Below are 26394 nucleotides of genomic sequence, written 5' to 3' on the forward strand. Positions count from 1 at the left end.
ACCCCGGAAGAAACCTCAACCAGGTAACTTGCCCCAACCGGGATTCGAACCCGGGCCACCTGGTTTCATGGTCAGATGCACTAACCATTACTCCACAGGTATGGACAACAAAGTATTATGATTTAAAATACCTGAAATTCTTGGCATAGCTGCTTTTCAATCCAAGATGTTACTTGAACTATATTCACTTGTCGCTCACCAAGTTTTGGTCTGGCCTGTAACCACAGACGTGGATTGCCACGAAATCCATACCTGTGAATAAATAGCAAGCTGAAGATCAGTGGTTTTCATGACTTATTTCATGTTCTTACAGTTCATAAAGTACTGTGAAAATTTATCACAAGGTTTTGAAGGAATATGATTTAAGAATAAGACTAGTTTATTGAGATTATAATAAATAAATTACTGTAGACATACCATATTCTATCAGAGGGAGGTGGTGGAATGTTGACAGCCAGTGTTCCAACAAGAGCATTTACTTCAACGGTAAGCATTAATCTTGTATTAGACACTCCTTCCATTGCTTTCTGTACGTACTTATACTTTGTTGCCTAAAAAATAATTCCGTATTAATAAAAATCACATACTTCAATATCTGTGGTAAGTAATAGTTAGAATAAAGCTTCAACCAAATACATTAGGCTGCCTGGAAAATCCCACCTTAAGCCAGTACAGATAATTTTTCAGTAGAGCAAAATAAAGCAAATCAGCACAAAAAAAAAGTCTATTTTGAGATCTGTTAGATTACTTCATGAACTATATACAAAATACAATTCCAAGGTTTCCAACGATGTCGAAACATGCTATAATAGAGTATAATTTATTATTGTAGGGTTCTTTTCTTCGGTTTTCGTGGAGATGGATAGAAGCAATGATGACTCTATGGCCAGATCCAGAGTCTTCAATAATTTTTTTCTTGGTTTCGTGATGGATATCTGATGTTACTAGTAATAAGTCTGGATTTGTACCAGAACCAGAATTATGTATGAAAGTAGGGGGATCTTCTTTTCTATAGACAAGTTCTGCGGTTGTACTATTTAGGAGGTCCATGATCATTTTTCCAGGTTGGAAAATTGGGGGACTATTTTACCTCCGGATAATTTTACCTTAATGGTACTCATTTCATATTGGAGTGAAATTGGCAAGTTGTAGCCGATTTAAGTGAACACCATATTTCAACGTTTTGGTGGCTACTTCATTCACACACAACCCCCAGAATGTCTGGAGGACCACACCTGCTGTTGGTTGACGGGTCCATTGGACCTAGCTGGGAGATCTTGTTGATCACCAGCTTTCCCTCCTTAAGCCACTGGAGGACGATTTTAGTGCCATAGCAGGTCAGCACTAGGAACAGAAAGTAGGAAGAGGAGGAAGGAAAGTGAAATGAACCCCTAGGCCTCGAATGCTCTAATGCCGTCGGGGTCGAAGAAAGTAAGAGTTCAGTCAGAGGACTGGATAGGAAAGGGTAAGGAGGGAATTAGGTATTGAATAGAGGAAAATTATACCAAATTCAGTCATTAACTCATCAAGCTGACCAGTGCTAATTGATGAGTAGCCCCTCCCTTTAGTTCAGCTCGTAAAATCATGCTTACTAACAGCTGCACCACGGGAAGGTCGGGATGGGACATTGGGTATTTGTCCAGGTTGATTCCTTAAGGGCTTCAATGGGAAGGATTAATGGCTCTCCCCCTGTATCCGACAGATACCCTTTTGCAGCCAAAATCTGTGCTTCAGTGGCTGACCATGATAATATCTTTGAAAAATATTGGAGTGCAAGAGGTCAAATGACTTTGTCAAACGCCTGGCATTAGAAAACAACAACAACAACAACAACAACAACAACAACAACAACAGAGTATAATTTTGTAAGTTCAACTTTAAATGCAATTTACTTAAAATGCCTATTTTAAAAGTAAAGTTTTCAATAAAAAATGTAATTTTTGTCGTAAAAACAAAATTTTTTAAAATATTCGGCATTTTCTCCTATTTCCAATACAGTAAAAAAGAAAACTGATATTTACCGACTTAAGGTGGAGTTTCAGTTTCACATGCAGCCTCATATATAAACATTTCCACGCTAATTTTTGGAAAACAATAATTTAGTGCAATTCATGGTATTGTGAAGACTTCACCTAAAAATATTTTTCTGTGTTGTATGGCAGTATACATTACATATATTCAGGCACATCTTCACTGGACTTATTATACCGGTTCCTAAAATGGAATATATCCGTGTGTGTGTGTGCGTATGTATGTACTTGTAATTGTAAGACAGACACTATAATTCCTCTCTGATGACTTTTATATACAGTTAAACTTGATTATAGCAACCACGGTTAGCAAGACACTTTAGCTACAGCAACAGTTATTAAGAAGTACTGTTTTTATCTATATTAAACAAGTACAATTTATTATTTTTATAACGACACACTTTTAAAATAAATAACTCGTTTATAGCAACATTTAGCAGCAGTGTGAATTCTCTAAAAATTAATATATTACTTTCATTAAACAGGGACTGTCGTTGAGAGGAATTCAGAAGCAGCCGGTAATAGCATTAACGATCAATACCGTTATAGTGACTAAAGGATTTTACAGACCAAGAATTGGAATCTAAGAAAAGAGGGTGGAGTATGGAGTAGGCCAAACTCTTTCTTCTAACCCATTGCAAACAATAATCCAGACATTCAGTGTGCAAACACATGTTACATACAGTACGATGGAGAAAAAAAAGTGGTAGATAAAGTGAATGTTATAAAAAATCGAAAGTGGTAAAAAGAAAGCTGGTATGTGCCGTGAATTTTGTATGGTTAAGGAATGATTTACAGATGCAGTATTTTTTTTTTAACAGAACCAGAAAAAATGACAGATTTCTTCAACCTATGTTGTTAATTGTGAATACTGCATGTACTTTAATTACTTTACATTACAGTATTCTCCTATGTATTTCACTATTTTCTACAAACCACAACAGCAGTTTTATTTTTCAAAACAATAAAGAAAATGTATGGTGTAAATTACAGTATATAAAGAAGTTGTAAAACTGTAGATCTATATATAATTACAAATTAAATTATAGTGGCATACAAAATACATAATATTATAAATGTATTTCGCCTTTGAATTTTATTTACTGTATTAATTTTTTCTTATAGCAACACTTACATATCTGAGACACAATTTTTAGTCCATTTGATAATGATATAATCAAGTTCAACTCTACTCTGATTTTATATATATAAATCTTTCATATAACTTTATATGTATAAAGTTATATGAAAGATGTAAATTTATGATTCGAGAACAATTCTAAAAAATCTGACAATTGGAACCTGAGAGAAATTACCAAACCAAAATATGTCTTATATAAAGACATATAGGCAACTTAACATACTCTTGGTTTCACAAGTAAAGAACCTTCGTTGCAGGGTTGGGTTCAGGAAGCCATAAATCTGACTGACACGATCCCCCAATTAGTGAAACTGTGGACAAAGATACCGCCAGGAGACCGCCGAGAATGCTGTGTTGTGAATTTTCCATTTTTGAAAGAATCCAACCAGTTGCAAAAGAAAGACTCCAGCCAAGAGCAAACGTGGCAACAGCTTCCCCTAACTGGCCTGTCAATCACTGTCATCTGTGCAGAAGTGGTGTGAGGCCAGGGTTCTTTACTTGTGGAGCCGAGAGTAGCTGCATAATAATTACCTTAAGCAAAAGATTAACAAGCAATAACACTGAAAGGTATGAAAAACTCAGAGGAAAAAAGAAGATAAGTGAAGAACTTCAACACTACAACTTACTTGCTGAAAATATTTAGATGAAGCAATCTTATTTACTACTTTGATTAATTTCTTCCCAGCTGAAGGTGGAGGTGGACCTTTCCTATAAACATTTTAATTGTTAAATTAATTTGAGATATCACATTTCAATCACTGCATTATAAATAATTACGTAAATGAGTAAAATTATGAAATGTACTACATTAAGACAGAGGATTAGTACCTACCCAGGCTGGAAAACTATGCACACAACTGCAAAGAACAATCTTTCTGTGTTTTCTAATTTACAAGAAATAAAATAAAAGAAAATACATAAAATTTATGACATCATGAAAAAGATACATTTTAAGTATTTCTTCTGTGACTTAATTTATTTTATAGGTTTGTTCATAGATTAAGGGTAATCAAATTAATGTTTAATATTTTACTCCGTAACTTCATGTCCAGAGTAGATTAAGACTTAATCTTGGACAATACTCTGCTAAGTAATGGAAAGATAATCTTGAGAAGTAAAGAAAGTTGAAAGTAACTCACTCTTCTCCTGATGTACTTTTCCCATCATCCTCTTCATCATCAGAAGATTCAGCACTATCATCCATGTCACTGTCATACATTGGCGATTTACTGAAACAATAAATAATGTGACACTAATTATGAAGGAGAGCTGTGATGTCATTGGCGGAATTACTATGTCACCCATATTCGGGAGCACTAAATCTACGTATTACTCTGTGAAGAGATTTATTAAATCTACATACTTAGACTTCAACAAATAAAATTTGATAACTCAATCCCAAGGGAAAAAATGGAACTCTCTGCATCAAAATCCACAGTTAATTCCCGATTTGCCACGAAAATCGTCTGTAGCTGCATTTAGATTGGCAACAGGCCATGATTGTTTGGCCAAACACCTGCATAGAATTGGAATATATCAGTCCCCTAACTGCCCATTGTGCAACTCAAACCAAGAAATGGATTCGGAACACCTCAAAATCTGTGCTTCAGTGGCTAGTCATGATAATATCTTTGAAAAATGTTGGAGTGCAAGAGGTCAAATTACTTTATTGTCATACGCCTGGCATTAGAAAACAACAACATATTCGGGAGCACAAATTTTTTCTGTAAGTTATTGCGAAAAAATAATAATATGAGAACAAAAAATCTAAACAAATACTTGAAAAGTATTCAGTTCTACAAATAATTTTTACATCCATAATTAAGTTATGGATCCATATTTTACTAATTACAATCCGAAAACAGTTAAATTTCTGTCGTTTTCAGCAAACCAAATGGGCCATGGACCTACATTCCCTTCCCCCTCAAGCCCCGGTATTTTTTCAACATTTAATAATAATAATTTCACTAGTGCCCTCTCGCCGATTGCGTCCTATTTGAGTCACTATAGAGCCAATTGGCTGGTCTCTACATTGAGACAACACATCCAGGCTCAAGTCATAATTCAAACGACCCCTTACCTAAAAGCCAATTGGCTAGTCTATTAAATTGAGACAACTCATCCTGCCTAAGGTATTTCCGTGGTTTTCCTAAGGCGCTAAGACAAATGTTGGGATAAGCCCTAAAAGAAATGGGCCAAGGACCTACATGCCCTTCCCTATAAAGTTTCCGAAAATTTGCGAATTAAATTCTCGACATAAATGTCCTGGCTCAGCTTCCATATGCTACCGTTACATGAGGTTAATCATCTCTACTCGCATTGTGAAAGGACAGCGAACCTTTCAATCTGCAGACTTAGAACTCGTGGGATTTCTTCCGGTGGCCTTGACTTGCCGTAGCCATCGAACATCACACCTGTTACACGAGTGAGTTTTCTCGACTCCATTTACATTGCGAAAGCACAAAGTTCCTTTCAATGTGCAAGCTTACACCTTCCGCCATTTCTTTCCCCATCCTGCAGTGAGCTTTATGAGCGCATTCCCCTCCTCCACTGTATATGGTACCTAAAGGTTACATCCATTTTAGGCTTTTCTCCTTTAAAAATTTTCTAGAGCTCCTTCAGTGGAGCAGCATAACCTGGAGTGAGACAAATGGCCAACAGGCTTGGAGTTCACATACTAGTTTCTCTCAGCTCCAGACTCCCTTTGCAAGGACGCGTTTTTGCTAACTTTTTAAATTTATCCTCTCATTTCCCCTCACTTTCAATTTATCACTCAATCAATTGGCTAGTACTGTTGTTTAGTCAACTGTCCAAAGACAGGTCTGAACCTCACAAGAGACACCAAGAAGGATCACTTATTAGAGTATTAGGCCAGGAAATAATGGGATATGATGTCAGTTCCTTTCCCCCTTCATTGTATACATCACTGATTAGCTAGCTACATATTACAGTAGAACCTCTATTATTCGTGGTAATGAAGAGGGTGGATGAACGGTTAATCGAAAAAAATCGGATAATCCATAACATAAAAGATTTTCATAAATTAAGTGCATAATGCCTTGGCCTACAATTTTGTAATTTCCTTCGTGGTCTTTGTTTTATATGCTATGTACTGACTCAGGAGTTCACTAAAAGTTCGGTTGTCAACGACGACGGGTTCTTAAGGGTCAAGGGTTGATGGTTGATAGATGATGACTGTCTGCGGTAAGATATGAATAGTTGAAGTCTTATGTTGTAGATTTACATACTTTATGCACTTTATCCTTGTCTTTTTTTAAATTGTGTACAGTATCTCCTTTCCCAAACCTCCCAATTATTTGTAATTTTTTACGGTAATTAATACAATACGTTTTCTTTTGGCAACTGTGGAAGACATTTTGCATAAAAGTTATACAATACGGCTACTCAAATAGTAAGGATAAGGAAAGTATGGTACACGGGTTTGTGGAAGTTCTTGGGGTAATATCTTTGAAAGAGGTAGGCCTAGTGACTATTTTATAACTAGACAAAGTATTTCTGTTGCCAACGGCAAAGCATTCCTACTACATACTGTGATACTTGTAAGGGTAAAGGATTGTAACCCTCTGTAGAAAAACTATGCAGAAATATAAAGTACAGTACTTCAGAATTATTTCTGCAGGAAAAAAAAACTAGAAAAAAAAAGTCGGATAATCCAATAACCGGTAATAGAGTGACGGATAATTGAGGTTCTATTGTATACACTAAATCAGATTTCATATGCATACTGTTCTTCCTCTGACACATATTGTCAAGTGAGATATACTGCCTGATAATAGATATACACATCAGCCAGAACCTCAATCAGAGGATATGGCTAGTATTAATAATATAAATACTACTTCAATTATACAGTGAAACCTGTTCAAATCGGAACCTGAATAATCCGGAATCCTGTCTATTTCGGAACAATTTATTGGTCCCGGCGAAATTTGTATGTATTATGTGTAATTTTTCCTGAATAAAACGGAAACTGTCCAACGCGGAAACGGAAACTGTCTGCTACTGTTCAAAATGGAAACAATATTTTGGACACACTATATTTTGTAACTATATTTTGAAACAGCATGTAATTTCAAGGAATATACGAAATATGTAGGTCACTAAGATAAAAACAAGTTTCCTTTGCAAAATTTTAGACGCTAGGAGGGTGTGCTGGCCTGTCGGTAATAAATTTTATTACCTTGTTGACTAGGCAGACGAGTCCCTTCAAAGATTTTTAATGCTTCATACCCGTATACTGTCGTAGCTAAACAGAGTGCAAGTGTAGTGATTTCCAGGTAAAAAATAAGCTGCATAAAATGTGACATTAACATTAAGTGATGAAGTAAAAGTTATCAAGATAAAGGAAAATTAGAAACAAAGTCTATGTGAATTAATGTTGAAGTTCAGTTGTGGAAAACTCAGGTGTGACACTTTAAGAAATAAAGATCATTAATGAGTGAGTGGCTTGCGGCCGATATTGGTGACCCAAAAGGAATCAGAAAGCAACTGTTTAGGTGAAAATAAATGAACTGTTGTGAGCGTGAGTTCTTCATGACCTTTCAAAGAACAAGCCAATTTCTGGATCTATTCTGCAAAGCAAGCTACTGAACTGGGAAAGAAATTAAATAAACCAGTATTCAAGGCTTCTAATAGATGGCTCTTAGTCCATTTAATTAATAATGTGCAGTGATATGCAATACAATATTAGAGTATAGTGTTAGATATTAAATAGAATGAGATTAGTAAACTTTAGTAATGTTTAATGACTAATGAGTGAGTTACGATAATATTTATACAGAAAATGAGATTTTAATCAAGATGATTCACCAACGTAATAAGCGACAGAAAGCTGATTTAATATGATTAGTGTTAAATGGAATATTTTGTACTTCTTGCAATTTGCGGTATGCCATTTTGTTATTCATGTATATGAATCACAAAATATTCCATTTTAATGTCACACCTGAATAATACGGAAACCTGTCCACAACGGAAAAAAAATTAGGACCATGTCACTTCCGTCTTGAACAGGTTTCACTGTATTATAGTGAATATACAGTGCAGTCAATTGGATCCTAACACAACACTCAAGTTGTGATAAGGAAACCCAATGGTAAGCAACTAGCTTGCAAGCTTTCATTAAGAAATCACACAAATGAAAAATGCTGGCCCTATCTGTACCTGTCAGTGTGGAAAATGTAGAATCAAGTGCACAAAAAGCACAGATTCTGGAATGAAGATCTCGAAACAATGTTAATGGAAACAGTATACAGCAAGCAGCTGCATGTTAAAATAAAATAAAAATATCCTTTTCTATATTTATTTCTTATTAACAGATTCCACAGCAATAAAATCAATTCTATTTTGCCTGTCATAGATGTTCACTATAAGCGGAGTTGACTGTACTTGGCATTAGGAACCAATAAATCACACAGCATTTAATCAACTGACCTCTTGTCTCCAAGAGGAATTTCTTCTTTTTCAGCTGCTGCTTGTTGAGCAGCTGTTTCGCTTCCCATCTCTTTCAACTTCATTAGGTTCAGTTTTGTTTCTAGAGTGAAACATATTGTTCCTTCATATGTAATATCCAAGTCTACCCAAAGTCCCCGCTCGTCCACTACTGGGTGAGAAGCGCGATGAGCCATGGGCAAGTTGTGACCCAAGTCTAGGTCAGTTATAAGTAAATCTTCTATGATATAGGGTAACTAAAATAACAAAGAATATACAGCATTAATACTGAATTGTTACAAAGAATTCAGAATACATTTGGACATAATCAGTTCTACTTCAGCTTCTAGCAAACTTAAAAATTATGGATGAAGCATAGAAAAGGGAGAAAAAGAGCAAAGGAAAACAAGTAGATAAGAAGAGAGAAAGAAAAATAGAAGAACAGGGCAATAAAGAAAACAATTCTGAACTGTAACTTTAAATACTTCATTTAATAAAGTTCATTAATATTAACTTGTTTTCCATCTTTTAAAACTGCTACAGAATGCAATAATTATTCATGTCATGTACAAAGGTTGGATAAAAAGTAATGGCAACAGTTCGATATTTCTGACATGGCTTTATTCACAGGAGTACAACATTTATGTACCTTCAATATAGTCGCCCCCCCCTATTTATTACTTTTTACCAAATATTTGGACGGCATCGTACACCATCAGTGCATCCATCTTTGTGTTGATGTCCTATATTGACGTCCTATAGCACGGATAAGATCATCTCTGGTATTGTACCGGGTCCCTCGCAGTGATTCTTTCACTTTGGCGAAGAGATCGTAATCGCATGGACTCATATCGGGTGAGTATGGTGGATGTTCCAGAATCTCCCATTGCCAGCGACACAAGAGGACCTTGACAGCAGCAGCCGTGTGACTCCTTGCATTGTCATGAAGAATGATGGGGTTCTGTACCACCAAGTGTCGTCGTTTTCTCCTGAGGGCTGGACGAAGGTGGTGCTGCAGGAACCTGCAGTAGTAGCCTACATTTACTGTCTGCCTTGGAGGTACAGCGTGGTGCAGTATTACCCCATTAATGTCATACGCCACAATGAACATCACCTTCACAGCACTTTGTGTAGGGCGCACTTTCTTTGGACAAGGAGAACCGGGATGCTTCCATTCATTTGATTGGCGTTTCAAGTTTGGTTCGTACGAGCAAGCCCAGGTTTCGTCCATAGCGACGATTCGTCCTAGAAAGTCGTCACCTTCCCTTTGGTACCAGTCCAACAAGGCCTGTGCGACTGCATAGCGGTGCCATTGTTGCACCTCGGAAATTTCATGGGGTATCCAATGCGCTGCAATTTTGCGGTAACCCAGAATGTCGTGAAGAATGTGGAGCACAGTTTTGTGACATACTCCGACTTCCACTGCTAACTCACACGCAGTCCATCAGCGATCAGCATCCAACAGGGAAGCAAGGAGTTGAACTGTGTTGTCTTCCACGTGAGGTCGTCCTGTACGGAGGTTGTCCTGAATGGCATCCCTGCCTGCATCGCCACATGCTCCACGCAGTCCCTGAAAACATTCTTGTGCACTACGACCTCGTGCCATTTCAATTTTGATCCAGGAACGTTGCTCTAGTTTTGTAAACATGGTCTTAGGGTGCTTGCACTATCCCTATGAAAGTCAACGTTCTACACACTGCAGTAGATTAACAGAGTACTGTTACCGCTGGCTGCACTAACTCATCTAACAGTCCTTGTTCATGTCCACACAGCTGGCAACTCTCGAACGCACCATCGTCATGTGACAGCAGTGTTGCCATAACTTTTTATCCAACCCTTGTATAAAACAGTCACAATTTAAAGTTGGATACAAACCTTTATAATGGAAAGTTTTCTTTGTAATCTTTCCTGGATTTTTTGAACCCAATATGGATTCTTCAGAACGTCAAATAACACCCTACCAACCATTGCATTGATCCACAAAACATCAGCATCTACTAATTTGTCTACTTCTGCTTCTATCTCTGCTTCCATTTTCTCTTGTTTTTTCTTTGCTGCTTCTGTCTTTGGTGGTGCCTTAAAACAGACATAAAGAAAATTTTGTAAAAGAAAAATACGATAAATTAACACTTTTCAAATTCAAAAGTAATGTCACAAGTGTATGAGACAATGTGCTGCAAAAAATTAATGAAGACATAGACTGCATTAAGTTGAACTAAAACATACAGAAGAACATAAAAATATTGATACAAATAGGGCTACAATAAAAACGTTTTAAAATAATGAATTAATAATCACTAGCAGTAAATAAGCATGTTTAAGATATGACTGTTACACAGTTTTTTTTTTTGTTATAACAAACAGAGGAAAATGTTAAAACTTATTTTATTACAAACAAAAGCAATGGCATTAAATAAAATTAAAGTTAAAAAGTGTAAATGCAATCAGATTAAATGTTAGATAATGCTACTTGTAGATAAAAAAAGGTGAAGGGAAAAAAATAAATAAGAAATAATAATTACTAGTGCTAAAATCTGTTAAATATGCAAGGCATAAGGAACTGAGTGTCTTTAATGGGTTGTTTCAGGCATATTTGGTTCTATTTTTATATTTATTTTCAGGCACCAAAAGATCAATATTTTCCAATTTTCTTTATCTGATTTAAAATATCGTAATGACTCTTAAGGAAGAATATAGTAGTGATATCAAACACAGCGTTTAGCAGATGATTTCAGAATGTGACAATATACATATCTACACCTTTTCCAGTTGTATTTCAGAAAATATCAATTGTATTTCAGAATAGTCAATTCAATTTCAGATAGTATCAATTGTATTTCAGATTTGTCAATTTAATTCCAGATAGTATCATTTGTATTTCAGATTAATCAATTTAATTTTAGATAGTATCAATTGTATTTCAGAAAACATCAACTGTATTTCAGATTTGTCAATTGTATTTCAGAAGTTACGGTTGGCACCTTATTCTCCGATGTTAAATCCAATCGAGATCATTTGGTGTAAAGTGAAAACGTATGTAAAAATCCATCTTGGAATTCCTAACGTCATAGCTCCTGATGTTGTAGGCTAATTCGTGGGTGCTCGTGTAAAGGGGGTTAAGTCAAATTGCAAGGTTTGTAAACTTCTCTCCTTTGGTACTGAACAAAACCCCTTTGTCACAAAATATGGAGTACTATAACTGCATCATAGATGGAAGAATGACTTAACCCCTTTAACACAAGAGAAAAGTAATTGTGGATAGTTCAAATTTGTACTTATTCCAGTTTAGCCAAATCAACTTAACCCCCTTTACACAAGCACCCGCGAATTTACCTACTGTAGAGAGTAAAATTGATGAAGCAACACACATAATATTGTTGGTGGTGATTGTGCTCGTGCAGTACAAAACAGTACAATTAATCAAGCTGCAGCTTTAGCTATGGTGAATATGCCTGTTTGACGCTAAAATGCAATAAAGTTGAGGCTTTTTTAAATCCATTTTCCATTTTTTTAAATATCTGTTAAATTGTCAAGTAGGCCTACATTTGTTATTTTGTGAAATAAAAGTGACTATGTAATCTTAAATGCATTGCTTATTTTCTGAAATATATTTGATACCATCTGAAATACAATTTTATTGACAAATCTGAAATACATTTGATACCATCTGAAATACAATTGACAAATCTGAAACACAATTCATACTATCTGAAATTGAATTGACAAATCTGAAATACAACTGATAATTTCTGAAACTAAATTGACTAATCTAAAATACATTTGATAATTTCTGAAATACAATTGATATTTTCTGAAATACAACTAGAAAAGGTGTAGAAAAAATGTTCAAAATGCCAGTCATTTGTTCTTTTACATTTTTGAAAACAGCAAATCCACTTGATCAAACACTTCCCAGTTCAGTCAAATGTTTTCACAGAGACAGAGGTGTCATCTTCTCAAGTAGGTTATAAGTAGGAATCGGATTTTTAAGTTTCTTAAAAGACCATTTAGGTTTTTGGAATAGGTGAACTAGGTTGATTTAGGTTTTATGTTCAACCTGTGAAAGGGTCGCAAAATCTGTTGCAACTTCACAACTACATCTACTTAAGTTAAATAAATGATGTGAAAATGAGGAATTACAGAAATCCTAGTAATCTACTGCAAAAGACTTTAGTAATTATAATGATAATTAAAAAAGGATATATTAAATAAAGTTAATGTCACCAAAGCAATGTAGCAAGGTCTTGAGAAAGGTGATGTCAATCAAAATAATAATAAAAAAATAAGTAATTAATAATGAAGCCAGAACTTAATAGTGCAGGTCATGTTAGCTATGTTGTAGAATTAATAGTTACAACCTGACAATGTGGAATTGATACAATTTATGATCAATGGGTTTAACCATGCTTTGGGTGGTGGCAGAAGTTTATCTTGAATTGGACCACTCACCTTAGTGTAAGCCAAGATTAAGAAAGTATGACGAGTTCAATGAATGATGCATAGCTCTAAAATTACGTTCATTAATTCTTCACACTGATTTCACTAGAACAAACTGAATGAAATATGACATGATCAGAGCCACCAATAGGAGGGGGACGGACAGCACTTGGGTGCGGGGGGGGGACTGGCCAGATTTTTATATATTTTAGGGAAAGAAAGATAGAAGTTATTTTCAAGACTCTCCTTTTTTTTTAAATGAAAGAAGAATTCTGTTAAATTACATATTATTATTCAAATAATAATTATACATGGGTTGGATAAAAAGTAATGGCAACAGTTCGATATTTCTGACATGGCTTTATTCACAAGGGTACAACATTTACGTATCTTAAATATAGTCGCCCCCCCTTATTTATCACCTTTTGCCAAATGTTTGGAAGGCATCGTACACCACCAGCACGTCCATCTTTGTTGATGTTCCATATTGACTGCCCTAAAGCATGGATAAGTTCATCTCTGGTATTGTACCGGGTCCCTCGCAGTGGTTCTTTCACTTTGGCGAAGAGATCGTAATTGCATGGACTCATATCGGGTGAGTACGGAGGATGTTCCAGAATCTCCCATTTCCAGCGACGCAAGAGGTCCTTGACAGCAGCAGCGGTATGACTCTTTGCATTATCATGAAGAATGATGGGGTTCTGTACCCCCAAGTGTCGTCGTTTTCTCCTGAGTTCATTTGACTGGTGTTTTAAGTTTGGTTCGTACGAGCGAGCCCAGGTTTCGTCCATAGCGACGATTTGTCCAAGAAAGTCGTCACCTTCCCTTTGGTACCAGTCCAACAAGGCCTTCCTGAAACGCTTTAACCCATCATGCCATTCTGCGATATGGCAATGCTGCATCGCCACATGCTTCACGCAGTCCCTGAAAACATTCTTGTGCATTACGACCTCGTGCCATTTCAATTTTGATCCAGGAATGTTGCTCTAGTTTTGTAACATGGTCTTAGGGCGTTCACACTATCCCTATGAAAGTCAACGTTCTACACATTGCAGTAGATTGACAGAGTACTGTCGCCGCTGGCTGCACTAACTACGGCTGGCAGCTCTCAAACGCACCATCGTCATGTGACAGCAGTGTTGCCATTACTTTTTATCCAACCTATGTATTAATGTTTTCATCAAATTTTAAGAAGTAGGCTACTATTAAAGAGTTAAGACTGAAGTAGCCTATTTTACAAATGTTTCTAAAACTGTAGGATACAACTGTATAATTAAATCATTCACCTGAATAATGTCGTAACCAACATTTTTGTTGAATATGAGATAAAAGATAGAACTGTCCTGCATACAATGGCAAACTTTGTTTTTGCCTATATCAGCAGTTGGCACCATTACAGATATTTTGAATTACTGTTTAGCCGAACGTTATAATTTTTACAATTTTTTTACTTTCCTGTAAAATTTACTTCTTGTTGGTTACAACGTTGTTTGGGTGAATGATTCAATTATTAATTAGACTACATTATAATGACTTAGTTATATCTGCACATTAATTTTTCTTAAGTATATTTTTAATATTTTCACTGAATTGTACCTGCATTTATTTTTAAAATTACTTCTTCTTTTTTTTTAATGATTGTAAGACTGATTATTAAACATGTTTATGAACTGGGTTCTTTTATTTCTCTTGTTCAAATATATTTCATTTTCAGTAACTTGTGGTTGCCAGACATCATAATAAAGTTTCCTTAGCTTGTTGCCTTAAAGGTACGGTCACACATCACTACTTTTGCTGTGCAACTTTTGTACTGCAGCTGCAAAAGTTGAGTGTCGTGTTCACACGTAAGCCAAAAGTAGCGCGCTGCACACTACTTTTCGTGCTGCGCAACCTGAGTGCAGCAAAGGTTGCAACTGGAGGTTGCGAGACTGTTCACACACAAGGCGCTACTTTTGCAGCTGCAGTCATGCTGCAGGTTTCTATCTCCGTGTTGACTTCTCAATATACATTTTGTGGTTATGTTCGCATTATTAAGAAACTCATGCAAAAGCTTACTTATCTATTATTTGCTTTTCTGTCCTAACTAGTATTCAGAAATTGGCATTATTTTTACTATAAAGCTTTTAAAAACGCCTATATACTTCAATGATAACCAACAGCATATTCACGTAATCAATGTTGGCAACACTCATGTTTGAAATTATGCTACGGAAAATTAAAAAAATGAATTATATCGTCAGCAAAAATGCTCAGACTGTGTTGTGCATTTAATAACTGTTACAAATAATTTATTTTCATCACACCTAACATTAAAATATATCCAAACAATAAAAGTATCATTGGCACATTTGGGTGGCAACACTCGTCACAATCGCAGCAAGAGTTTCAACAAAACCGATATCAAAAATGCTGCGGCTGCAACCCTGAGAACCCTGTTCACACGTCGCTACTTTTAAGCTGCACGCAGCAAGAAAAAGTAGCGGACAGAAGGTTCGGCAGCTGCTACTTTTCGGGTTGCACAGTTGTTCACACGTCGCAGTACGAGAGTTGCGCAGTTTTTTGTACTGCAGAGCTGCAAAAGTAGCGACGTGTGACCATACCTTAATGCTGTATTTATAGAACTTTTAACATTCATCATTAAAATACTGGCGACTGAGGAGGATCCTGACATATGTTTGTGGAAGGGGCCTGTAATTCCTATGGGCGGTCCTGACATGATAGTGAAAGTGTTTAATGATAATGACTGATAGATTCATTACATAAAGAGGATGACATTTTTCAAGCCAACAAATGAAAGAAGAAACTAACATATTATGGTTACTTCAAATAACAGATAAAAATAATCACTAAAATAACATAAGTGCATGTGGATTAAATATATTAATGTAACAATATTGCAATATAAAATATAATAAATAAAATATTAACAAAGGAAAACAAAAAAGGAAACTAACAGAATGCGAATGAACATGTTTCAGTGCAGCACACATCTCCTTTTCCACTTTGCATTGCATTTTATATCGTTGCACCTGTTGGAACTTGGACATAAACCTCAGGTACTCAAAATCTCTGGCTTCATAGGCTCTGACTGTCATGTATTCATTTGTCTCCAGGGTAAAAGGTTGTCCTGGCACTGTCCCTGATATGTGAGGTATTCCTGCAGGCAATGATGACGTAGTAGAAATATGGGAATCAGACAAAGATTCTGACAGATTCTCATCACTTGATGTTGGGCTGACTACTGATGGACTGGCTACCTCAGGTACCATAGGAACAAGATCTTCTTCAGTACTCTCAGGTGAACTTTTATATCGGAGGGCAGCAGCAAATTTTCGGTACCTAATGGAAGGAGAAAAACAGCATAAGAAATTGGTATATTTTAATTTTTCAATTTTCAAACAGTTGGCAGAAAAAAAAAAAACACACACACACTCTCTCTCTCACTCACACACTTCACTCTCTCTCTCTCTCTCTCTCTATTCTAGAGCTTTTCACATAATTAATTTTATAAATCTTTGGAGTTTAGATTATTCTTCCTTGTAGGTGCCTTAAGGATTACAATTAGGCTTAATGGAAATGTAAAATCTTGCTTGTATAATACTAAGGATTATTTTAAGAACTAACTATTTCAGATATAGTCATCATACATTTATTTAAATAGAATTACAAGTAACAATTGAATTACCAGTCTTCTTTTTCTCTATCTGTCCTTGCAAAGAAGTATAAGCAATTTTCCATTACTTCAGTTTTGTCAATATGGCAAAAAGTTTCATCATCACTATCATCAACTGGCATATCTGTTGTACTCTGGAGGTCCTTCACTTCTGAAATTTGGTTATAAGTATCTGCACTATCATCTTCTTCTTCAGGTGCTTAAAGGAAAACAGAATACATTTTATACTCTTTGAAGAACAATGATATAAACATATCATGTCGGTACTGACAAATTTAAATTAAACAAATATCAAGTCATTCTGAAAATCTCAAATTCTGAGTAAGTTTGACAAGTCTATTTCCTCTCAAAGAAACAAGGATTAATCGTAAGTCAATGCTACTAAGTGTAACTACCAGTATAGAGTGAAATATCCAACTTATAATTTTTCAGTAGATATGATTTGTGGGAATTCAGATTTCGATTCTTAATGAAAACACACATTTTTGGAATGCAATCTCTTTACACAGCCTGTTCTCTTAAGGGGTTAGGTACAGCTTAAGACTTAAAAAAAATCAATTTTTCAAAATAATTTTTGTTTAATGCACAAATTATTCCAGTATTTTACTCAAAAAAGTCAATATCTGCAATAGTTTTTGAGTTATGATTTAAAAGGCAGGATGCTGCAACCTCAGGCCCTCCTGACAGTGGATAGCCCCACGCCCATTCCAATGAATGTTATTATTTATTTATTTTTTTTAAGCAATATTTCTCAAACTAGCTGATGAGCAAGAGTTTGGAGAATAAATTTCTCATACCGGCAGTCATCTTAGTAATGACTGCCTGTTTATAAACAAAAGAACTTAATTTTTAGTTTCAAGAAATTATATATGTACGTATCTAATGCTCTCGATTTAACAATGAAGTCATTCTCTTTTGTGGTTCCCAATATTTCAAGAAATTATAGTCTACATAAAAATGTTTAACACTCATTTCCTGTAAATTACATTTTTTTTCAAGAACCGTTTCCCTGATAACTAAAAAACTATCCAACATTCTGTGATGAAATTTTTGCGTGTATTTATGCATTCATAGCTATTAAATGATGCAAAATCACTTCTCTATCTTGGATGGATTTTCTGATAAAAAAATAAATTCATTTAAAAATGATCAAATATCAGCATTTGCTTTAACACAAAAAAAAATTATTAAGGAATAGTAGTTGAAAGAGCATGATATTGCAAACATGAGTTCCAGCAATAAAATAAAAGAGAGAGAACATGAAAAAGTTGAGAAGTGTATAAGTTATGAGGGAAACGCTTCATAACTGTAGACTGAATTGTCACGATTTTGGATTTTGAAAAAATTGATAAATTTTTTTAATTGTAAAAATATTTTTTCATATAGCAGAGGGACAGTGTTTTACAACTACTAATTTCCATTATTGTACATGTTATAGTACTGGAGAAATTTTTTTTTTAATATTTCCGAAATTTTACTGCTTGCTAAGCTGTATCTAACCCCTTAAAGAACTGAAAGGATTTTGTTCATTATACAATAATTATTACAAGTCAATTTATTATGATTATCAAACGTACAAATTATTCCTTTCATATTGGAGTTAAATGGCTTTAGCAAGGAAGGGCAGCACTGCTACTTACAGACCTGTTACTAAATCTACATATTACTCTGTGAAAAGATTTATTAAATCTACATACTTAGACTTCAACAAACAAAATTTGATAACTCAATCCCAAGGGAAAAAATGGAACTCTCTGCATCAAAATCCACAGTTAATTCCCGATTTACCACGAAAATCGTCTGTAGCTGCATTTAGATTGGCAACAGGCCATGATTGTTTGGCCAAACACCTGCATAGAATTGGAATATATCAGTCCCCTAACTGCCCATTGTGCAACTCAAACCAAGAAATGGATTCGGAACACCTCAAAATCTGTGCTTCAGTGGCTGGTCATGATAATATCTTTGAAAAATATTGGAGTGCAAGAGGTCAAATGACTTTATTGTCAAACGCCTGGCATTAGAAAACAACAACAACAAATTATTCCTTGAAAATAACGAGTTCTTAAACAAATAGATACGTATAATGTGCAATATACGAGTAACATGTTATGTTAATAAAAATGTTCACTCAGAAACTTTAAATCGCTGAGAATGTGGCTTTTGTTGCCAATGATTCAACAAAGAGAGAATTATAGCCTACACTACATACACGGACCATCATGAATGATGTTGTTGCCAATGCTCATGGAACATGGATTTCCTCCATTCTCCTATGGGCATACCAGTAATAATTTGTAATGAATGTAAATTTGATAAATAGTGCAGTAATGCCAACTTAACTGGCTCCTAGTCTCTTATAAGAGACGAATTTGTCAAATCTGTTAACACATCAATGCACCTTCGGATTTGAAAACTTACCAGCTTCAGATTTGGAATGCTGACTAGACTGATGTTCTGTTTCATCCAAGATTTCATCTGCTGTGGAATCAGTAACTTTAAAGGAATCTTCTTCATCTAGCTTCTCACGAGTCTCCACAATATCCTCAACTTTCACTTTTGAGTCACGGTTCAGAATAATACAAATTGGGTATTTTTTGCTCCACAGTCTGCATAAAGTTCATAAAGAAAAACATTCTTCAGGCTAATGCTTACACAGTAAATTCTAGGCATATCTTTATCAATGAAGCATATGTTTCGTACTTTGTAAGATATTATGTAACTAAAAAAAATAAGTTAATTTAATTATATTAAATTAACTAATACTAATAATCCACTAATATTCATAAGTTAGTACCCACAAAGTGAGTAATTCAACATAATTCGATTTTCAACTATGTATTTCAACATAAAATGTTATGTCACTCCCAATTCAGATATAAAACATACAGGACACAGAATGTAAAATTCTGAAAGTTTGAATATTTTCATGATGGCATAATGAAATATAAAAATTTTATTCGTCATAGTATCAGTGTAACTATTTATTTATTTGTTCCCTTTGCGAGTGTTCTGAAGACGCAAACCATTACTCTTAAAATGCACAGCAATAAATGACCTGAGACTTAGCAAAATAGAAAATAAATATTTGAAGATGAATGAGAAGATAGTTTTCATAAAACTAAGTGGATCGTTAAACATTAACAAGCAAAATATTTTAGGTTAATTTCTGATCAGTCAAAATTAGATGGGAAAAGAAGATAAAGGAACAATATGAAGACAGATTATAATGTGAGAGAATCTTCACTACACAAAAGCTATTAGTTAAGGAGTAACGATATTATTAATCTGTTAAATAGTTAAGTAAACAAGCGAAACAAAGAATTAGAATAATAACAGTAAAAGATTTAGGAACAGTAAAAACAGTAAACAGTAAGTTTATTATGATAACATACCGAACTAGAATTGTTCTTTCAGTGGGTTATTTTACGACACTGTATCAACATCTCAGGTTATTTAGCATCTGAATAGAAGCGAAGGTGATAATGCCGGTGAAATGAGTCCGGGGTCCAGCACCGATAGTTACCCAGCATTTGCTCATAATGGGTTGAGAGAAAACCCCGGAAAAATTCTCAACCAGGTAACTTGTTCCGACCGGGATTCGAACCCGAACCACCTGGTTTCGCGGCCAGACACGCTAACCATTACTCCACAGGCGTGGACACTAGAAAAGTACAGGCCCCAGCACCGGGGCGAATTTTTCTCCTCTAATAACAATTGTTACCATAACAGATAAATTCTGTAGGAGCAAAAAATTAATCTTTACGAAGAACATTAATTTAAAATGTGACTTTTAATACTGACAGAAGGAAGAAAGGATGATTCAATTAAATAACTAAAGACAGAGAATAAGAGAGTAGAAAAAGAATCATTTAAAGTGGAAGGGGAAAAATGTCTGAGATGGAAGACAGAAGGTAGAGGAAGTATCGAGAATTAGCATTAGAAGAGTTATATTAGTGGAAACATGCATAATGTTAATGTTGTTATAATTATTATTATTATTATTATTATTATTATTATTATTATTATTATTATTATTATATTCGTGTTGTATTGTATAGTATGATATAGTAGATGCACAGTATTAAATAATATTAAACTGTTACTAGTTGAGTTAAGTTAAGAAGTTGTTCCGAATAATAATGAAATACATTATATTTGTATTTGATATAGGAATGACTGATTTGAACTGGAATGCATCAAATTCGTCATGTCCATACAAGATTGATGAGAAATAAATAATAAACTATTTATTATAATCATAGTAATCAAAAGCAGTCATTGTTACCATTATAACATTTTAATCGTTGACCTTAATGTCATCATCCTTGTCACTGTCATTGCTGCCACCACCACATCATATTCTCATATACCATGGCAATGAAAATGACACTCTTAAATTTCAGGACTCCAGGAAAATGTGTTCAGAATGGCAATAACTACTCTCAACTAAGGACGACATTCTTAGTGTAAAACTGGTTATCAATATACAAGTATTTTACCTTTTTCTTGCCAATCCATCTGGCAGCAGCTTTAATGTACAATTTTCTAAACTATAAATGCGCTGATGGTAAAATTTTAGTTTATGTGTACGTTCATTCCACATGGCACGTTTAGGAATACGAAGTTTGGTATGAGAAATTCTAAGAGTTGTTCCATCTAGTCGGACATACACAGACTCTGTGTCACTTAAATGGTACGTTTCTGGATTATATTCATGACGATATTCGTTCATCCATCCCTATAACGAAGATATACGTTAAACAGAGATAGTAAACAGATTTCATTGTAACAAAATATCCAATTCAAACAAGTCCAGATATTAAATTCACGCCTACCTTTTTTTAAAATAATTTTTGTATATAGTTGGCATAATGTTTTGAGGAATTAATTAATTTCATGTTCTAACAAAAATGTATAACTATCAAAAGTTAAATTATATGTGAATACAAATAGATACATATCTTGTTCAGTAACTTTCGTACAGATACTTTTACGGAATCTGTGTAAAAAGCTACAGAAATACCATTACATTCTTCTGAAAATACAATCTCATTAGTTCATATTAATACCACAATGTTGGAGACTTCAAAAAGGTTAAGTCTCAATTGATTAAAGAAACACTCAGTCGCACTTCTTACGTTGCAGACTGGCCAAGATTGCTCTGACGAATACGTATAAAGAATGACAATCACTGAGGACGAAGAGCAACAAGATTATTATGTCAGACACCATATAAAACTATCACTGTCTACACAATACTCCTAACAGGCTTTCAGGGACAAATTTACTTTTCAATTGGTTTTCACAGTTTGTACATGAAGAATTTTTTACTCTCAGCTTACTTTTCTTAGGACAAATCATGGTTTCACATAAGCTAACCTCAAAGTCACAGAATGATGGGAATCATTCGATAACCGTAAATTAATATCACTGATTCAGGTAGACAAGTTGCCATTTTGGTGAAGAATAAATTTATGATTATTTCCTATAAACTATTCAAGTCAGGAAATTTTCTATGCCTGTTCTTGGTAATAAGTCTGAAGACAGAATTAGAATAATAAGATGCCCTCTGTAACATGCGAGTATACCAGCTCTGAACCCACGCCATTTTTTATTTATGTGCTAATCTTAAGACATAGTGTCTGAGTGCAGTCTTCACAGATTTGGAGCTTTTTGTGGGGGGGAGAAGGGATTCTCTTAAAAAATTTGAATAGACCCAATTGTAGGAAAATCCCTTGATAGCAGTGATAATTCCTAGGAAAGTATCATACTGTAATGCTGCTATTCACTGAGAACTGTTCTGACTGAACTCCAGATGTCTAACTAAAATTGGCACAATGGCACAATACAGTGTACCATAGGAAAACAATTTATTTAAACGTAGGAATTCTTTACCTACTTCCTAAATAAGACGTGACTAATGAGGTGTTGGATATATTAGTAAAGTGTAAGAAATTCCAATGCTCTTTGAAGTATGGTACTTATTTTAATTTTTTCTTGTGTGTTATGTTTTCAATTTTCACTTTTGAAGTTGTAGTATTGAGTACTGAAGCTCTAAAACAGGTAACGAGAAACTGTGATATAGACTCATCTCTAATTGAAAAGGAAAGCAGCAAAAACGTTGCAATAGCCAAATCAAAATTTTACAAGAATAGAAAAAGAAATAATTGATGCATAGCACTGTAACATTTTCCCACAACCTCCGAGGGTCTACAGCCTAAATTGAAGGTTCTACTTTCGTTTTCAACCAACAGAATTCACTAAAATATAAAAGAAAGTACGTGCAAACGTGTTTATATTAAAACATTGCAAGAGGAAAGAAAACGTTCTTTGCAAAGTTTTTCTGCTTAGCTATTCAATTATAGAGTATTATATTATATTATATTATATTATATTATATTATATATATTATACTAAAATAATACAGATATAAATTACATACTTGATATTTATTGATGTGGTGGTATTCTTTGACTTTCGGTACTTCCAGGATTGGCATACTCGAGTAATCTGGAATTCTGAACTCTGTACCCATTTGAAGGATCCCGTCATCAGGCACATTTGAATCAGATGGTGCAGTGAGACGTGTAATTTTAAAATATATGGCACCAATACCAACGGAAAGAGCAATTCCACTTAGGAAACCTGATATGTAGGGTGAGAGTGGGATCAGACAGTAAATAATAATTGCTAAAATTGGAAGGAGTTTTACACTGTAGCGTTTAAGTTTGGACATTATGGATCTCCTCCTTTCACGTCTAGGTGGAAGTGGAGGGTATGTTACAGGATGGGGTTGTCGATAATCTGTAGTAGGCAGATTAGGATCTTCTTCCTCAATCATGTCCAAGTTCATTTCCTCGTTAACTTCCACACCAGACTCTACTTCCTCCTCAATGTAAGATTTACCTTCATCATATACTGTATCTGAATCAAAACCACTCAGTCCTTTGCCATTTTTTCGGTATCGCAGTTGATACGACGAGACATCCATAATTACTTTCCTACCCCTCCGAGGTGTAGTAGGTACAGACAGATTACCACCCGTATCTTGTGAACCTGATGTACTAGCAGTTTCTAAAGAATTTGATACATTGTCATCATCATCCCGTTTACTAGTTTCTTGGGACACTAGCACCTTTCTGGGCGAACCTTCTTCAACTTTTTCCTTTTTCTTTATTGATTTTGAATCCAAACCTTTATTGGAGCTTTCTGAAATATCTTCGGAATCACTGTTAATGCTCGAATCATCTTTGCTACTACCACCTCCAAGTCTACCTCCCCTTATACTTGGTCCACCCGAAAATGCTAATGAACTAGACCTTCTGTCATTTTTCATTTCACTAAATTTCTCTTCAACTGTCTTGGCAATTTTTCCTCTGAGTTCATGAAAAATTCTCCATGTATCACTACTAGAAGCAGGTGATCCTCCATCAATCATCCCAGCATCGACACTAGTTGATCTCTTGCCAAAACCTTTCAAATATTCTTTCATGGGTGAAGGATCCCGTGAATGGATGGTGCTCGGTGTAGCTGAAGAGCTTGTAGCTGAAGCAGTGGTTGCTGCTGCCACTTGTGTGCCTCCTGCAGAACTACTTGATTCTTCCTCTGAAGGCATAAAAATGAACATTATTTTCAAAATGCAAATGAAAATATTTTAGAGCCAGATTTTCTGAATAACTTGTGATGAAGATCTAATGATGTGACTGATGTCATTCTAATATTGAAAGTAAAATGCAGTATTTTTTTTTTTTTAATCCAATGCCACCAGGTTGTCTTTTCGACATTTCTGGTCTTCTCTCCTGGCCATGGCTTAGTTGTAACCCACTTCTGAGGTTGGGGCGCCTGGAAGGCGGAGTTACATTACCCCGATGATGTGATAGGATGATTATGATAATGTGGTGCCAGAAGAGGTCTTAAATCTAAACTTAACCTAAATTTCAGACAGGAATAATCCCCTTTAAGGAAAAATTCCTGTGCTCTAACCGGGAATCGAACCCGGGACCTCATGAACTATAGCCAGAAGCTCTGACCACTAGACCATGAGTAAAATGCAGTATAAAATAATAGTTATTAGGGTGGTACGACAGGACTCCCTTAATAAGAGCCCATCCTAGTTCTAGATCCCAATAGCTAGCAGATACTCCAGGAGAGTTGTGTGCAGATTGGAACTCTTAAGGAAACCTTTCTAAGGTGCAGAAAAAAATAAATAGTACATTAAGGTTAATAAACTGAGGCTGTATAATCAATATTTCAAAATATTTTGTATTGAATTGCTTCATGTAAAGAAGCTGTGATTCTCTCACACTCAAGAGTAACAATATTTACATTAACATCTACTATATCCCCGAAAAGCCATAAAATCTTAAGACTGTTGAAAAATTATTTTACATCTAGCGTTAAATAAGTATTGGCAATATAACCACAACATCACATACAGAGGAAATGCTGTATAGGTGGGAACCCCACCAGTTCTACCCTTTCGGGCTGCCAACCCGTTGGGCAGTAATTTCATAATTGCTTTCAAGTCTCACAATAAGCCTCGGATAATATCTCTCGGTCGTCCAAAGATGCGCTGGATTGAAAATTCAACTGTGAGATCATAACAGAGATGTGGCTTAATACTTGAAGAAGAAGAAGAAGAAGAAGAAGAAGAAGAAGAAGAAGAAGAAATAATAGGTTTTCAGTGAGTAAGTATATTATGTAATTGTGGCTTATGTGCTAACGAGAATAATCCTACTAGAAGAAGGAAGCAAAAAATTACAAAATCTGCAACAAATCTATCCTTTCATATTATTAAGAAAAATAATCAAGTCAGAGTATGAAAAAGTAACCTACAGTATCTTGCTGAGAAAGTCATTGGCAAAAAATGACAGACAGACAGACAGACAGACAGACAGACAGACAGACAGAAAAGACAGACAGACAGACAGACACAATATGAATAAATGAAAGAATAAAAAAATAAATAAATATACAATCACCAGATAATCACAAAAACAGGTTAAAAGTTTTAAAAGAAATGGTATAAAATCAGATTAAAATATACAGATTTGTCAATTACATGATGTTAAAACAAATAGTATCTAAAACGTAATATTGCTAAAATCATTGACACTGTAGATTGGATTTGCCATCAATGTCCTTCTCACCATCCTTATGAAAGTAAAATATGACGTGTTTCTTATATGCAGTGGTAAAGAATTATAACGTTTATAAGACATGGAAATAAAACTATTGCTTGTAGTACTATATTTGTACTTGGTGAAATATATGTCAAGTCTGAAACGGGTAGAATAATTATGAATAGATGAACAAGTAGGAAGATTATGCACATTACGCTTAACATACAGAAGGCAATCGAGAATAAACATTGACGGCAACGTAAGTATTCCTAATTGTACAAAAAGTGGTTTACAATGAGTTCTAGAAGAGACACCACAAATAATAATATCACACACGCCCCTTTCAACATAGTGCTTCTACATACATCGTGGTGTCTTTGTGCTGGTTCTATTCTCTGTTTTTAAGTATATTTTTTTTTAATTTCTGTTTTAACCTTATATACCAAGTGTTCACTTATCATAACATGTTCTATTCGACATACACGATCTGAAGATGCCAGTCAAAATGGCGAAAACGTTTGTTTTTAAACTTGTTTA

At 34.9% G+C, this 26394-nt stretch overlaps 1 protein-coding gene across 4 annotated transcripts in view; it reads right to left on the reverse strand.

Moving 5' to 3' along the window:
• Positions 1–26394, reverse strand: part of LOC138701878 (testis-expressed protein 2) — a 44846-nt gene that overhangs the window by 7194 nt on the left and 11258 nt on the right. For 3 of the 4 annotated variants that reach the window (XM_069829219.1, XM_069829217.1, XM_069829216.1), the window contains 11 exons: positions 23178–24340; positions 21235–21473; positions 19154–19341; positions 16745–16931; positions 16014–16398; positions 10498–10698; positions 8626–8879; positions 4311–4400; positions 3798–3879; positions 418–551; positions 132–252 (listed from right to left, as the gene is read on the reverse strand). In XM_069829219.1, the coding sequence (XP_069685320.1) occupies positions 132–252; positions 418–551; positions 3798–3879; positions 4311–4400; positions 8626–8879; positions 10498–10698; positions 16014–16398; positions 16745–16931; positions 19154–19341; positions 21235–21473; positions 23178–24227 (2931 nt within the window). In that variant the 5' untranslated portion in view covers positions 24228–24340. The remainder of the gene's footprint in view (positions 1–131; positions 253–417; positions 552–3797; positions 3880–4310; positions 4401–8625; positions 8880–10497; positions 10699–16013; positions 16399–16744; positions 16932–19153; positions 19342–21234; positions 21474–23177; positions 24341–26394) is intronic. The other variant, XM_069829218.1, reaches the window with a different exon arrangement.

Source organism: Periplaneta americana, chromosome 6 (genome assembly GCF_040183065.1).
Source record: "Periplaneta americana isolate PAMFEO1 chromosome 6, P.americana_PAMFEO1_priV1, whole genome shotgun sequence".
In the NCBI taxonomy this organism is placed as follows: Eukaryota; Metazoa; Arthropoda; class Insecta; order Blattodea; family Blattidae; genus Periplaneta; species Periplaneta americana.